At 33.7% G+C, this 15,366-nt stretch overlaps 3 protein-coding genes across 5 annotated transcripts; 1 reads left to right on the top strand and 2 right to left on the bottom strand.

Annotated features, from left to right (window-relative positions):
* The first annotated feature begins 547 nt into the window (after positions 1-547).
* LOC132605526 (3'-5' exonuclease-like) lies at positions 548-1,302 on the top strand. Its single transcript, XM_060318657.1, has one exon. The coding sequence runs from the start codon at positions 646-648 to the stop codon at positions 1,282-1,284; it is 639 nt and encodes a 212-aa protein (XP_060174640.1). The 5' UTR covers positions 548-645; the 3' UTR covers positions 1,285-1,302.
* A 936-nt stretch (positions 1,303-2,238) lies between these two features.
* Positions 2,239-7,188, bottom strand: LOC132605525 (SNF1-related protein kinase catalytic subunit alpha KIN10-like). Of its 3 annotated transcripts, none has more exons than XM_060318655.1 (11): positions 7,074-7,188; positions 6,110-6,288; positions 5,806-5,990; positions 5,484-5,666; positions 5,264-5,395; positions 4,988-5,173; positions 4,323-4,412; positions 3,921-4,004; positions 3,053-3,166; positions 2,753-2,977; positions 2,239-2,576 (listed from the first exon to the last, which is right to left on the bottom strand). In XM_060318655.1, exons 2-11 carry the CDS (start codon positions 6,282-6,284, stop codon positions 2,469-2,471), a joined length of 1,482 nt encoding a protein of 493 aa, XP_060174638.1. In that variant the 5' UTR covers positions 6,285-6,288; positions 7,074-7,188; the 3' UTR covers positions 2,239-2,468. The 3 variants fall into 3 exon arrangements, with proteins under 3 accessions (XP_060174638.1, XP_060174637.1, XP_060174639.1); XM_060318654.1 differs by lacking the exon at positions 7,074-7,188 and adding an exon at positions 6,891-7,019; XM_060318656.1 differs by lacking the exons at positions 4,988-5,173; positions 7,074-7,188 and adding an exon at positions 6,891-7,019.
* A 1,060-nt stretch (positions 7,189-8,248) lies between these two features.
* LOC132607587 (cytochrome P450 98A3-like) lies at positions 8,249-11,819 on the bottom strand. Its single transcript, XM_060321622.1, has 4 exons — positions 11,152-11,819; positions 10,276-10,673; positions 9,479-9,713; positions 8,249-8,907 (listed from the first exon to the last, which is right to left on the bottom strand). Exons 1-4 carry the CDS (start codon positions 11,636-11,638, stop codon positions 8,507-8,509), a joined length of 1,521 nt encoding a protein of 506 aa, XP_060177605.1. The 5' UTR covers positions 11,639-11,819; the 3' UTR covers positions 8,249-8,506.
* Between the last annotated feature and the right edge of the window lie 3,547 nt (positions 11,820-15,366).

Below are 15,366 nucleotides of genomic sequence, written 5' to 3'. Positions count from 1 at the left end.
AATAATAAATGAAGTGCATAATTAATCAATGTATCCATATTAATTGGTGCATATATATTTTTATAGGATTTGAAAAATGATTTGAAGTGAGTATTTAATACTATGGATAAAACAGGAAAAGAGAAATTGTCTTGTCTGGATATGCTAAAAGTGACAAGTAAAAGTGAAAATCTATTTTTGAAATACTGGACAAGTAAAAGTGAGAGGAGAGAGTACAGCAGTATAAGTTACATTACCTTATGTGTTATTACGAATAAAACATAGGTCACCAACGACATATTTTTATTAAGAGAATAAGTTATAAAGTACATCGTTAAAATAAAAAAGAAAATTACACTGTCAGTATTAAATCAGTTAAAGGATAACTATAAATAAGCTTCCTTAAAATAATAAAATAAGACGGATTACCTCTAACCGTGTGTATATGATTACATCAATATCAAATAATGCAACTTTCCACCTACTTTTATGGGAAGTGTAATAAAACATGTAATCAATATCCTTAATTAACTTCATATGGGAAAGGGAAAACTTTTAATACAAGTTATTTTCCAAGAGGGAACTTGCTTATGACTTCCCTTATAAATTCACATACATTCACAATACACTTGCTCACGCTTACAATTAAAAACTCCATTGACAACCATGGCGCTCACCATTGAAGAATACCAAGTACAAGATGATCGCTACCAACTTTACGATGTTTACTTCTTTAGTGACAAAATCCTAACGACCGTTACTCATGATCCAGACATAGTAACGGACTGGATCAACGAAATTGAGTACGTCCATCGACGACGTCTCAATCGTCTTATTGTTGGCCTAGACGTAGAATGGCGGCCTAATTTCAACCGTTACCAACAAAAACCAGTTGCAACTCTCCAGCTTTGTGTTGGTCGTCGTTGTCTCATATTTCAACTAATTTATTGCCAATATATACCTGATGCCTTAACGGAGTTTATGTTGAACCCTTGTTATGCTTTTGTTGGAGTGGGAGTTAAGAATGATGTTGAGAAGTTGGAGGAGGATTATGAGTTATGTGTGGAGAATGTTGTTGACTTGAGGTACTTGGCGGCTGAGGTGTATAATTCCAGGAACTTGAGGAATGCTGGCTTGAAGACACTATGTGAAGTTGTGCTTGGAAGAGAGATTGAAAAGCCGAGGCATGTTACTATGGGGAGATGGGATAATGAATGGCTCGATATGGATCAAGTGCAGTATGCTTGTATTGATGCTTTTGTCTCTTTCGAGATTGGAAAGAGTTTGAATGCTTCAGGGTATTAATCTTATGATTGATTGGACTATTTCTTGATTTGTGCGTGTCTTGCTAATCAGTTGTTTAAATATGGATTAATTCAAATTGGTGACTAGGGTTGGTACTTTTTGTGTAAAAAGATAAAAAAGATGTTTCTGAATTGTTAGTGTTTTCGTTTATTTGGTTATTGCATTTCTTTCGTACTAAATTTAATGTTTACTGTTAGGTTCCGTTTTGAATTTGGTTATTTTCCCTAAGCATGTTGCAATTGAAGTATGTTAATCGGGTTCAATGTGAATAACAATTTTGATGTGTGCATAGATACCCGATTTCGGGACCATCATTTAAGTTATATTCACTTAAAAATTTGGGAGTCTAGCTACTTTAAAACATTTTTATGCCGTGTATGAAGTACGACTTGACAAAGCCAAATCGGGTATCTATGCACATATCAAAATTAATTTTGCAAGTCTAGCTACTTGACAAACCCAAATTAATTGAAAGGCTTGTATGTCTACCAGAACCAAATGATAATAACTTATGTCTCTTCATGTCAACATCCTCTCTCATAAATCTTTCTGGCCAAAATTTTAAAGAGTCTTTCCAGATTCTTGGATCAACGGCCTAAGGCCCATACTACAATTGAACCTTTTGGGATGTTGTAACCACTCACTTTAGCACTGTTCCCTGCATTGATGGAAGGAGCATGTCAGCGACGGATTCCACTAAACTCAACATTTCCCTTTTTGGGGTATTTGTTTAGCACTATAGTTTCGAGAATTTTTTTACAAATTTTCCTTTTTTGGGACAATTGTTTAGTAAATGATCCTCCTTTTATATCTCCTATAACTTATTGAATATTTTAGATCACGGTCTAAAGATTCTTTTTAATCAAATTGAAACTCTTACGAGTAAACTATAAACAACTGACAAACGTTAGGCAATAAAGTATGACAAACATTAGATCAAATGTTATTCGGATTTTCTAATATTATATTTGCGCAACTTTTAGAAACAGAGACAAAATTTAAATGAGAGCTAAAAAAGGGGACACTTGCATGAATGATAAATCCAAGGATCTATCAAAAGCCCGAACTGTAGAAACATGAAGGGAACAATTGTAGGTATCGGAAAGGAACACTAGGAACCCATTAACATTGATATGTACAACAAAGTTTCTACACAATCGCTGAGACGTCCCGTTTCTTTTGAATCATTGTAGCTGAGCAATGAAAACAGCACAGAAGTCCAGGAAGAGCATCTGTGGACCGCTAAGTCTCTGGAGATCAAGCACGTATTTTTCGTCCTCAGTTTTGTAGAGCTGTAACAGTGTTTATGCAAATTCACATTAGGTATTTTTTGTGAATGCAAGTTCAACCATCAATAAAATTGAATACCAGAAGCCAAAATTGTTGTCCAAAACCAAGCAACAGTTATCAAATTTATCAAATAACCACTATGTTGAGGGCAAAAGATGATAAAAAGAGAAAATCGTACCTGCATTTCAAACTTCACAGCAGGTTGTGGCTGTAGATGTGTACTTATGGCACTTGCATTGCTAATAAAGTCATCATTCATATGATTGCTGGCCAAGCTATGAAGACCAGGATTATGATACCATAAACACTTCATGTTATAGTGCCCAATTTTTTTCCATCTAACATTTAGTGCTTGTAGAGTCCCAAGAACCTGATTCATGATCTCCCTTGGATTTGCTGGAGACTGAAAAAAGTAATCAACAATGACATGAGGAAATTCACACAATATTTCCACCACATATACTGCAAGAAAACTAACATGAAGTCCAACTAGCCATTTTTTCGGGTGTCTCAAACTCGCTTCTTGAGAAATTCCGTTCCCAGTAGACAGCTGTAGATCAAGATTTGGAAACAATCCTGGGGAATAAACATCCTGAAGAAACATAGAAAAGTAAATTACAAGGACCACCTAATGAGTGTGGAATACTTAAGACTATCGTAAATAGTTATCTGACATTTGAAGAAGCGTAGCTCTAAACTAAGGGAATAGGGTACACAACTTACAAAAGTAATACTATTGTTTAAAGCCAGAGCCCAACTACCAGTATTGTCAAACTTGTAGTAAGGGTGGCAGTATGAACCATAGTAGTGTGTCTTGAAATTAGTCATATAGACTATATGACTCTCGACATGCGTTGCAGTTTTTTACTTTCACATTATAGAAAGCCAACGGATTCAATCAGGCAGATATCAGGGAAACTGCTACCTCTTACCAAACCCCAAACACAAAAGAGGTTGGAAAGAGGTTACCTTTAGACTCTGATACTATCAGTAAGAAGTTCATAGGTAATATAGAAATGACAAGGTGAATTCCAGTTAGAATATAGTTGGTGAACTGCATAACATAGTAGCATCTCTTCTTCCTTTTTTGTGCAAAAAGAGTAGCATGTCTGTAGTTGGAGTATGTCCATTTTTCTTTGATAAGGAATGAACAAAGAGGTTAGTTGGAGTATGTTCGTTGTGATGGGATTTCACAAATTATAATTTTCCTATCTGACTCGTGACAATCACACAAAAGCATGAACGGTTCTTCAGCTCACGTATTCTTTTTGACTGAATAGTTAGTAAATGCAAGCCCAAAAAAATTATGCTATGAAAGATAATGAAGTAAAAATAAGAGGGCATACCACATATTCCTGAAACTCATCTCCTAGATAGCCACTGGAAGCCATGGAACGGTTGTCGTACAGCAGATAGTATGCAACAGTAGCCTGAGACAGACACAAAGGTATAAAGCAAGCGGAAGTAATTAAAGCTTTACTTAATTTCATCCCTTTGCAATCAATTTGATTGAATGTGACCCCAAACTTAGTTGAATCACAAAGCCCAAGGATCAGCAAATACACTGAAAAGCCTCAATTTCTAGTGTAGAAATGTAAAGCACAAGTATATCTACAATTGATTGCTAGATTTTTTCCTTTTCCAGTACCTTATTGCTATTAGGCATATGCAATAGAGAAAACTCACAAGAATAGAAAAGTAGCTATGATAAGAGACAGTCGCAGGTACTGATGTAAGAAGCAACATACATCATCTTGTGTTCTCTTTTGCAAAGATTCGAGAAGCTGGTCTCTATCAAACCCCATCCTAATTACTTGCTGGAGAATTTCCTCGTCAAGCTGCAGCAAGACAGCTTATAGTTACAGCAAGAATGAGTAAACAGATAGAATTGCATACCACAGGATTTAACAAACGGACAATAATATGCATGAGGAACGAGATCTATGGGATAGATGTGACAAGTTTTTGACATCTCCAGTCAAACGAGATCCTCTGAAATGGCAGCAAGAAACATAGTTTTCCCTGATCTTGTAAAAGTGAAGATTGATAACAGTGTTTTGATGTTCTTTGGAAGTATACTCAGTGGCAAAGCCAGGATTTTCACTAAAGGGGTTCAAAATATAAAAAAGTAAGCTTACAATATACATAAAAAATAATTTTAACCATGTATAAACAGTGTTTTTTTCCGCCAAAGGGGGTTCGGATCTCGGGCCTATGTGGCTCCGCCCCTGAGTATACTTGATGATTCTTTTACGTCGATACAATAGTAACAAGTGGAGGAACCACAAAAGCCAGCGTCCAGTATCAAGTTGGATTTGAAGGTAATAGTCGACAAATGGGGTAAAATCAATTGGAACCCTTTCAGAATCGTACAAGATAATCTTTGTTATTAGCAAAATAATGTTATAGTAACCTTTTTAAGATGTTGCATAGCATCAGGTGGAGGAACCGCCAAATACCGAGGTAGATGAATTTTGAACCACTGGTGCTGACGAATATCAGGTATGCTAATGCGCTTCATAGGGTCAACAATTAGCATCCTTGGTATCAAATCCCTAGCTAAAGGTGACAGATGAGTTGGAAGGGTGTAGAGTCCACCCTGAATGACACATGGTCAACCATGTAAAGAACCACTGCCTCAAACTGTAAAAACTTGGAAATCTAGGGAAAACAAGATCAATGAATGTACCATTATTTTCTTGAAAAGGTTAGGAATATTCTCATCGTCAAAAGGAAGTCTACCACAAAGAAGAGCATATAAGATAACACCACAACTCCAAACATCTACCTCCGGGCCAGCATAAAATTTCTGAGAGACAACCTGCATATAAAAGTTATCTATTGAACTTCATTTCAAACTCAAAAGAGAAATGGGCATCTTAAAGATTACAAATTATACGGGTTTCCACCTCAGGAGCTGCATAATTTGGACTTCCACAACCTGTCTTGAGAAAATGGCCATCTCGCATAATGTTGCTCAAGCCAAAATCTGCTATCTTTACATTGCCTCTTGCATCCAAAAGCAGATTTTCAGGCTTAAGGTCCCGATGAACCACCCTATTCCTATGGCAGTACTCCACACCAGCAATAATCTGTCCCCAGTGAAACAACCAAGCAATAACGATTTGAGCGACAAAAAAGAAACCAGATTAATCTTGTAAGACCTAAGCCACAGTTAAAACTGTTATTTGCACTATCAAAGACAGATTTAAAAAAAAAAAATCAACCTACCTGCTGAAAAAGATGTCGAGCTTCATCTTCCTGCAACCTGCCCTTTTGCACAATATAATCAAAGAGCTCCCCAGACTTAACATACTCCATCACAACATATATATCTGATGGTGTCTCTATCACTTCATAGAGTCGTATGACATGTGGATGCACAAATAAACTACCTATTTTTATTTCTCTTCTCACTGAACAAAAAATGAGTAAATTTAGATTTTCCATGGATGATGGTCAAAATTCTTAAAGGAACAAACCAAGACACATGCGATTCAAATAAACTTGTTTTGAACTTCACATTCGTCCGTACGTTTTTCCTCCATGTCGAGAGTCTTCATTTTCCGGCGGTTAAGGATTTTGATAGCCACTTTGTGCCCAGTCAGCAAATGCTCAGCAATTTTGACTTTACCAAAGGATCCATGGCCAAGAGTTTTTCCAAGCCTGTAATTCCTTAGATAAGGAAACTCTGCACTTCTGCTACTCATTTCCCTATACAACACCTAGCAATTTAGTCAAAACAGTTGGATACCATAGTTTGTACAAACAGAAGATTAACAACTTTAATTATGACACATCTAGCAATTTAGTCAAAACAGTTGGATACCTAGCTATTCATTTCGAAGATTAACCAAAGTTAATAACATTACTTTTTGGAAACTAGGGAACCCAATGTAAACCTACGAGCTCATAGTGAGATGGCTGTTGCCGAGGGGAATCGATCTCAGGTCTCCTGTGTGGGAAATCACTCGTTGAACCACTTTTTGTAAACTAGGGAACCCAATGTAAACCTACGAGCTCAGACTGAGATGGTTGTTGCTGAGGAGAATCGATCTCAGGTATCTCGTGTGGGAAACCACTCAACCACCCTTGCGGGTACTAAAATTAACAACTTTAATTATGACATTATTAGGGAACAAGCTAAGTGAAGATTCCATAATCAATGATCAAGCAAACCAATTAACACCTAGATCAAGTTCAACGCATAACTGTAATTGCTAACGTTTTTGCTGAATTAATCACAAAAACAAAGAATTTTGCAACTAATACACAAAGGAAGTAGCAGAAAATGAAGTAAAAAGATAGAAAAATACCTAAACATGTATAAATTTTATTTCTGACAGTGCATGCAAAGAATTTTTCAGATAGTGAAGGAAAGTGAGTGGACTTTGTAGTTCTGGGGTTTAGAATCGGGATAACCACTATTTAAAGAATCATTACATAAGTGTAGCAGTCTTAATAAATTAACGTTCTATGACATCAAAATATTAACTTACCATAACAGAGTCTAATATAAGGAAGGAATAATCCCAAACGATTCCCTTCTATATTTCTGCTCATTTTTCTTCTTCTTACCATAACAACTACATCCCATCCATAACTTAAAATTCGTTATATAATATTTTTATAACACTCTTGTAACCTGTTTAAATATACGGTATATATATGGTATAAAATTTTATACCATACTTTGTAAAATTATTGAATATGCACAGAAAATACCAGTTTTAGTACATGGTATATTTAAACATATGGTATGTGCATGAAATATTTATTCTAACTTGTTTTATACTCCCTCTATTTCATATATGTGGGTTTTTTTAGCTTATGCACACCCATTAAGAAATTACTCACTCCTAGAAAATTAGAAATGTTTTTACTAACTTACCATAATTAAATGCCTAGAAAAAAAAGTTACTACTTGATTATTCTTGATTATGTAAATGAGGGTAAATTCGAAAGAACAAGAGCAATTTCTTCTTGAAATCCTAATGCACCACTTATTTTGAAATAAGATCATAAGCCTAAAACTCCATTTATTTAGGAACAGAGGGAGTAACTCTTGTTATGGATCAAGTGGAGTATGCTTGTCTTTGTCTTGATGCGTTTGTCTCTTTTGAGATTAAAGAGCTTGAATGCTTCGGGGCATTAACCTTTTGATTGATTGGATTATTTCTCAATTTGTATGTGTTCTTAATTAGCAGTTTAAATATAGGATTAATTGATTTAAGCAGTTGATTAGGGCTGGGTAGTTATATTTGGGGTAAAAAGACAACGATGATTTTGAATTGTTACTGTTTCTGCCTTCTTTGGTTTTTGCATTGGATTCGTACTAACTTTAAATGTCAACTATTAGATTCCGTTTTTAATTTATGTGTAATAATCTTTGCACCAAGCATATTGCAATTGAATAATGTTAATTGGGTTCAACGTGAATAACAAGGGTGAAGTGCATAGATACCCGATTTGGGGACCATCATCCAACTTCTATCCGCAATGCATAAGAAATTGTAAGCGTATTCATTTTAGAATTAGTTTATGCGGTGTTTGAAGTACGACTTGACAAAGCCAAATTTCAGTAATTATATCATTATATGAATGAAGTTCTGAAATTCAGACATTCTTCACGAAAAAAATTAAAGATATTAATCCTTAATTTATTAGTCAGGCTGTTATGAAATCAAAGGGATGAATAACATTATATTACAATAGCAAGGAGAAGTTAATATTAGCCTAAGGGTAAATAAAGCTAATGGATACATTTTATTCTAGGAAAAGATGTTACAACTTCATCAGACGTGAAAATAAAGCAACTAATTAGCTAAAAATAAGAAGTACAAGCAATGCAAAATAAAAGACGTTACATACCGCAATATTGTGACATATATCTAGTGGTTCTATGGTGTGAGTTCGACTCTGACGGTCCCGTTCATATGACATGTGCGTACAAGTTTAGAGGCAATCTAGGAGTAGGAACAACATGTAATGGAGTTTGCATATAAGTGACTGTGCCAGGACTCTCCATCATATCAACTTCTTCAATCTCAACACCTTGAGGTAATGACCAAACAAAATGGTGCAACAAATGAGCTAACATAGATGTGACCAGATTAATTGCAAGGTTAGCTCCTGGACATACACGTCTACCAGAACCAAATGGTAATAACCTATAGTCATGTCCCTTTATGTCAACATCCTCTTTCATAAATCTTTCTGGCCAAAATTGTAAAGGGTCTTTCCATATTCTTGGATCACGACCTAAGGCCCATACATTAACATGTACAATTGAACCTTTTGGAATGTTGTAACTACCCACCTTGGCATTGTTACCTGCAATGACGGATGGAGCATGTAAGCAACGAGTTTAACCGAATTCAGTATTGTTATATATATATATATATATATATATATATATATATATATATATATATATCACTATAATTTCCAATTTTTTTGACTAGTTGTTCCTTTTGGCAGTTGTTGAATAAGTGACTCCCTTTCTATTTCTCTTGAAACTTATGAATTTTTCAGACCACGGTCTGAAGATCCTTTTTGACCGAACTAAAAATCTTATGTGAAAACGTTAAAGTAACAGTCTAAAATTTTGTAAGGGGTGACAAAAAATAGACGATATTCTAATATTTTTATCTATAAGAGTTAAAATATATGGGTAAACATTAGACTCGAGTCAAACGTTGGGTAATATTTTACAAGGTTGTATGTTAGAATAACTTTTAAAATTTCGACAAAATCTACGGGGACCTAAAAAGGGGATATATACATAAATTAGACCTAGAGTTTCAGAAAATATTACATTTTGAATCCATAAGTTCAAAAGTGTAATGTGTTTAGAAAAAAAAATCTCATTATATTAAAATTTTGAATCCATCTCTAAACTTACCTGCCATATGAGGCAACATTAGGGGAGTTGGAGGGTGCAACCTTAATGATTCTTTGACTACATGTTGTAGATAAGAGAGTTTGAGGATATCCGATTCGTTTACAGTGCGGTCTGACCCGATAACCCGGTCTAGCTCTTCTTGGGCCTTTTCTTGAACTCTTGGATTTTTTACCAGCTCTGCCATAGCCCATTCAACAGTAATGGCTATTGTGTCCATCCCTGCTGCTACCATATCCTACACAAATATAATTGGCAAGAATTATTGATATGATTTTGCAATGCCAATACAAAGACTTGAAATTGTAAATTTCTTTATACTTTTATAGAAAATTGAAATCTATGCGGAAACAATAAAACTTCACTTTCTCTTCACTTATATATGCATATACATACATTTACATGAAGGATAGAAATTTGACTTCAAACTAAGGGAACTTTGTTAATAATGCAAAAAAATCCGTTGTGTCCATGCTAAGATGAGTTAAGGTAGAATCTTGAACTAGAACCCATTAAATTCTAATTCTTGATCCATCTTTGATATCAAATAGACCTTTACTGATATATTGACATAGACTTAGCTTATATACACTTACTGTGTAAATACTTTTTTACTATATATATTAATACGTCATACCAGATTACCTACCTTACATATAGTTGAAGTTATTAATTCCACTTATTATGTACAAGTACTTATAGTTACATTATCTAGCACAAATATCTTTTTATGTTATCTGTATATAAAAAAGTTAAACTCTATTAAACTCCAATATGTTAAAAAAGATTAGTATACGTACCCAAAGAATGCCAATAACAGTGTCATCACTAAGATCATACTCCTTCTGAAGAGTAAATAAAGCATCAAGAAAGTGCTGTTTGGTTTCCCCAGTTTTTGTCCTAGCAAGTGTATATTCTTCCAACATAATTCTTGTAAATTTATTCAAATGCCTGTTTTGTGTCTGGAGAGCATTATTATCATCTTTAAAGAACCAACGTAACCATGGTACAAATTCACCTAAATTTAGTTTTCCTCCAATTTTAATCCCATTTGTGACAAGGGCTCTGAGCTCTTCACCTTGTTCATCAACTTCACCTTGTGAATTCATAAATCTCTTACCAAATGTTAGCCTTGTTATGTTGTTGAATGCTACTGATACCAAGTAGCTCCTTAGCATCAAGATTTTACTAACATTGCCTGCAGACATATACAAAAATTAAGCTACACAACCACCGCTCAACCGCTTAAACAAAAAATAGTTGGCGGATGTATAATATAATTGTAATCCTTGTAAAATATGTGCATAATCAGTATAAAATTTATGTATATTTGCTATGAAAAGTAAATATTAAATCTGATTGACTATTTGGGTAAAGACACCTAAACTCTAGGAAACTCGGATACCTGATAGTTCAGGTCGAACTAGTAACAATTCTAAAAATACAATGAGCTCAATGCATGTGTGTTTTTGACCATTAACTCTAAAGAGATAATGGTCAAAAACACACCTAGACTCATATCTTCGTGAGTTTGCTACCTACATCCACCTAAAAGGTGTATAAATTTCCTACCAATACTATCACTAACTATTTATCAAAACATATCTCAACTATCAGGTATGTCTTTTACCATAAAATAAAAAAAAAATAAAGACTAAAAGTTGAAGCAAACTTACCATGCTCATTAGAGTCTCTGAAAATGTTCTCAACCATGGCAATAACTTCTTCTTCTCTAATGGGCCTAAGAGCTTCAAGTCTCGTTGGATTAAAAAGCTCAAGATTACAAAGCTTCCTTACTTTCACATAATGAGGCCCATAATCAGCCCAAATCAAATCCATCCCATTTTTACTCATTATATCAAGAGGTTTTGTTCTAAACCTGTTGGCCAAATTTTGGTCATTATCTTTAAGAACCTCTCTTGCAAGTTCCGCATTATTCACCACCACATTTAGCTTTGACCCAACATAAAAAGAGAAGATGGGCCCATAAATTTGGGCCCATTCAGCAAAACACCGGAACCTCACCGGCGTTATGTCGAAAATGTTTCCAATGACTGGCCACGGCCAGGGTCCCGGCGGCAGCTTGGCCGCGAGCCAGTGGTAGAGTTTGTAACATGAAAATATGAGAGATACAAATATGGAGAGTAATAAAGGAAGAGCCATAATGATTTTTTTTTTGTTCTAGTCTGAATGGAATTTAATGTTTGTGAAGAAATGAGGCATGCTATTGCCCCTTTCAATACCAATTTTTTTCACTCCTTCAAAGAAGAAAATGTCGTACTTTAATATATTTGAATTCTACCATGTTCCCTGCAGATGCAATTAAACATAAGCTGAGGAAAAACACTTTATTAAAACATCATAAATAATACTCCAATCGATACTTTCTAGCTAGATTATGACACTTCACAATAAATTCTGAGTTGAAATATTCAACTAAAATGACTAGTGTGAAATAGCTACTACGTAGTACGTACTATAGCGAGCTTGCTGCCGCATTAGACGACGTACGATATCGTAGTTACAAATAAGCTAGATTACAAAAATACTACCCTTATCTCAATTACAATAGATATTTAATATTTTTGACACAAAAACAGAACAAATACATTATCATAAAGGAAGAGTGTTGCACTAGATTATTTACCACTCTAAAAATGTCACTTTACGATAAATCTTTAACAATGTGTTTGAGTGGATCCAAGACATTGTATGAGGTTTGGATTGGGATGAACTTACATGGAAAGGTGTGGGCGGTCATAATTCATATATTGAACTCTAACTAACTCGGAATTGAGGCGTAGACGCGTAATTCTTGTTATAGTATTCATATATGAAGACTAGGACTCGTTTGGCCATAAAAAATACAATTCTATCTTCAACTCAAACTCCATAAATTTCAAATAAGGTGAAAAATATTTGAAATCTATAGCCAAATGCCTATTTAGTAAGATATTCAGACATTTTTAAAGTAAAATTAGCTTTCAAACACTACTAGAAAATAAGAAATTAGCGACGAATAAAATTATGTAGCTAAACATAAATTTTTTTATGCTAATTTCATTTAGAGACGGATTAGTGACGGATATAAAAAAAATCAATTAACTAGGAGCTACTCAACGACGGATTAGCTAGCGATTACAGACAAATTCCGTAATTAATTCCATGTTTTCTAGTAGTGGAAACTAGATATAGTCACCTTGAAATAAGCATGACATAACAAAACTATGGATTGTATAAAAATTTCAACCATTGAATGGTCAAATATATCTAATTTAAGTAAGGATAGTGTGATCAAGGCTAGCTCATGGCGTACGTCTCCCTGTCCTTACTATTAGTAGTAAAAATAAGTTCTCGTGTTTAAAAGAGACTATCTAAATTAGTACTCCGTATTATATTAACTTCACATATAAAATTCATCTTACAGTTTTCATAATTCTCATTTTTTTTTTCGCTTTAAGCATGCAGACTTCGAAATTCACTAGCCTTACTAATTAGCATCACAATAGAAGATGCACTATGATTGAAATATTATTTATTTTCAGAACTCGCGCTGAGATGCTTCTTTCAATTTTATATAATGGTTAAAGATAGTAGTAAAACTCTTTGTGATAAATGCTTAATAAGTTTGTATGATATAAATTTTCCTTTTTTAAGATGAGAAATTGTAGTTGTTATTGATCTTTTACAGAAGACATAAAGCTTATATACACTTACCGTGTAAATACTTATTATACTCTATATATCAGTATATATTAACATGTCGTAACATGTTACCTGCCTGCTTTATATGTAGTTGAAGTTATTAGTTCCACTTATTATATACAATTACTTATGGTTATCTTTAATTAAATTAATGTTAAAGCACAATTATCTTTTACGTTGTCAGTAAATAAAAAAAAATAAAACTCCGTTAAAATCCAATATGTTGAATAGATTAGTATAATTACCCAAAGAAGGCTAATAACAGTATCATCACTAAAATCATACTCCTTCTGAAGAGTAAGCAAAGCATCAACAAAGTATTGTTTGGTTTCTCCAGTTTTTGTCCTAGCAAGTGTGTGTTCTTCCATCAAAATTCTTGTAAATTTATCCAAACGAATACCTTCAGCCTCAAGAGCTTCATTCTCATCTTTGAAGAGCCAAATCTCATTTTAATCCCATTTGTGACAAGGGCTTTGAGCTCTTCACCCTGATCCCAAGTAGCTCCTTAGCATCAAATTTTACTAACATTGTCCGCACACATATAGAGAGATTCAAAATTTGAATTCTAAACTACAATAGTCTAGAAGAATTAGGCTAAATAACCGCCCACTCAACCGTCTAAAAAAAAAAAAGCTGGCTGATGTACAATATTACTATTATAGATAAGAGCCAATAGTGGGCTTTTTGTAGTCCTCACATTATGTTTTGCACAATATTAGCCATGCCCACTTGGGCCTTTGTAATTGGACCTTATATCCTTTTTTTTTTTAATCTCTTGTTGTCCTTTATTAAATTATTCCTTCCATTCATTTTTACATCATACTAAAAATATATTTTTACTTGTCTATTTTAGCAAATCACGAAAGATTTAATAATTCTTCCTATATTACCATTATCATCAAGTAACTACATAGAGTATTAGTAATCAAACTTAAATTTTAATTAGGATATTTTACTCTTAATAAAAAATTTATGAAGGGAAGTGTCATGTCAATAAGAGACAAGTAAAAATGAATCGAGGGAGTTCCTTTTACATTATTTGTTATTATAAATTTTGCTAAAATTTATGCAACTTTGGAGTCACCGTTTCATTTTCAATCAAAATATTTATTAGATCTTACTACTTAGTACCTCATATTCTTCTCTTTGGGTGTGTTTATGAAGGAAAATATTATTTTTAAAATGTTTTTTCAGGAAAATAAGTGTGTCCTTACTTATTTTCTTGTGTTCAGTACGTAGGCAAAATATATTATCCTAAAATCAAATGTATATAATCTAGACAAGTACTACGGGGCGTGGAGATGTGGTGGGTGATAGGGGTGGAGATGTGGTGGGTGGTGGGGATGGGGGCTACGAGGGTGGGGTATTAAAGATCAGGTATATTGGATGGCAGGGAAGACACAATGAATGTGGAATGTCATTTGTGGAACTTGATTTTCCTGCTTTCACTAAAGAAGTCATTTTCCTCATTTTTAATGATCTTAATTTCCTAGAGGAAATGTTTTTCAAAAATTTTGATGAACCCAACATGGAAAAATAGAAAAACGTTTTCTAAAAAACCTCCAAAAAATTTCTCCATACCAAACACACCCTTTATTTGTTTTAAACCTCCAAAATTTTGCCTCTTTAGTGAATATAGAATATTGTGTCCCTTTAATTTGTATTAGCTAATTCTCCTTCAAAAATTCCTTCCTCATTTAATTTGTATTCACTAATTCTCCTTCAAAACTTCCTTCCTCATAAGTAACTTGTTCTTTAAAAATTATTCAATTATGACTAAAAAACTTTAATAATTATGAAGACGTTCCAAAAAGACACGATTAACGTGCCACTAAAATAAATTAATTATACAACAGAAAAATGTGGTATAAGTTATATTTTTATAATTAAATTTACTATTTTTTCATCATGAGTTTGGGCCCGAGTTTAGCACGGGCCTCATGCAACTACTATGTCTAATTCGTGTATAATTTGTGTAAAATTTATGTATACCGACTACGAAAGGTAAATATAAATCCGATCGGCTATTTGGGCAAAGATACCTAAACCTATAGGTTCAATATTTAACATTTTTAGAGTTGAACTCATTGTATTTTTAAAATTGATAGTTCAAAAAGTATGTTTGTTGGGGTTTTAATGAATTTTTACACATAAATTTATAGTTTACGCTCAAAGTATTATTTAGA

This window comes from Lycium barbarum, chromosome 8 (assembly GCF_019175385.1).
Source record: "Lycium barbarum isolate Lr01 chromosome 8, ASM1917538v2, whole genome shotgun sequence".
In the NCBI taxonomy this organism is placed as follows: domain Eukaryota; kingdom Viridiplantae; phylum Streptophyta; class Magnoliopsida; order Solanales; family Solanaceae; genus Lycium; species Lycium barbarum.
Note: the sequence above shows the minus strand (reverse complement) of the source record. Positions and strands in the feature narration are given on the sequence as shown.

Coding starts and splice junctions, on each gene's coding strand:
- LOC132605526 (XM_060318657.1), top strand. CDS start 646: ATGGCGCTCACCATTGAAGAATACCAAGTACAAGATGATCGCTACCAA.
- LOC132605525 (XM_060318654.1), bottom strand. Junction 5,396..5,483: donor CAAATTATGCAGCTCCTGAG/GTGGAAACCCGT, acceptor TTTTATATGCAG/GTTGTCTCTCAGAAATTTTA. Junction 4,005..4,322: donor AAAAGAGAACACAAGATGAT/GTATGTTGCTTC, acceptor TGTCTGTCTCAG/GCTACTGTTGCATACTATCT.
- LOC132607587 (XM_060321622.1), bottom strand. CDS start 11,638: ATGGCTCTTCCTTTATTACTCTCCATATTTGTATCTCTCATATTTTCA. Junction 9,714..10,275: donor CTGTTATTGGCATTCTTTGG/GTACGTATACTA, acceptor ATATTTGTGTAG/GATATGGTAGCAGCAGGGAT. Junction 8,908..9,478: donor AATGTTGCCTCATATGGCAG/GTAAGTTTAGAG, acceptor CCGTCATTGCAG/GTAACAATGCCAAGGTGGGT.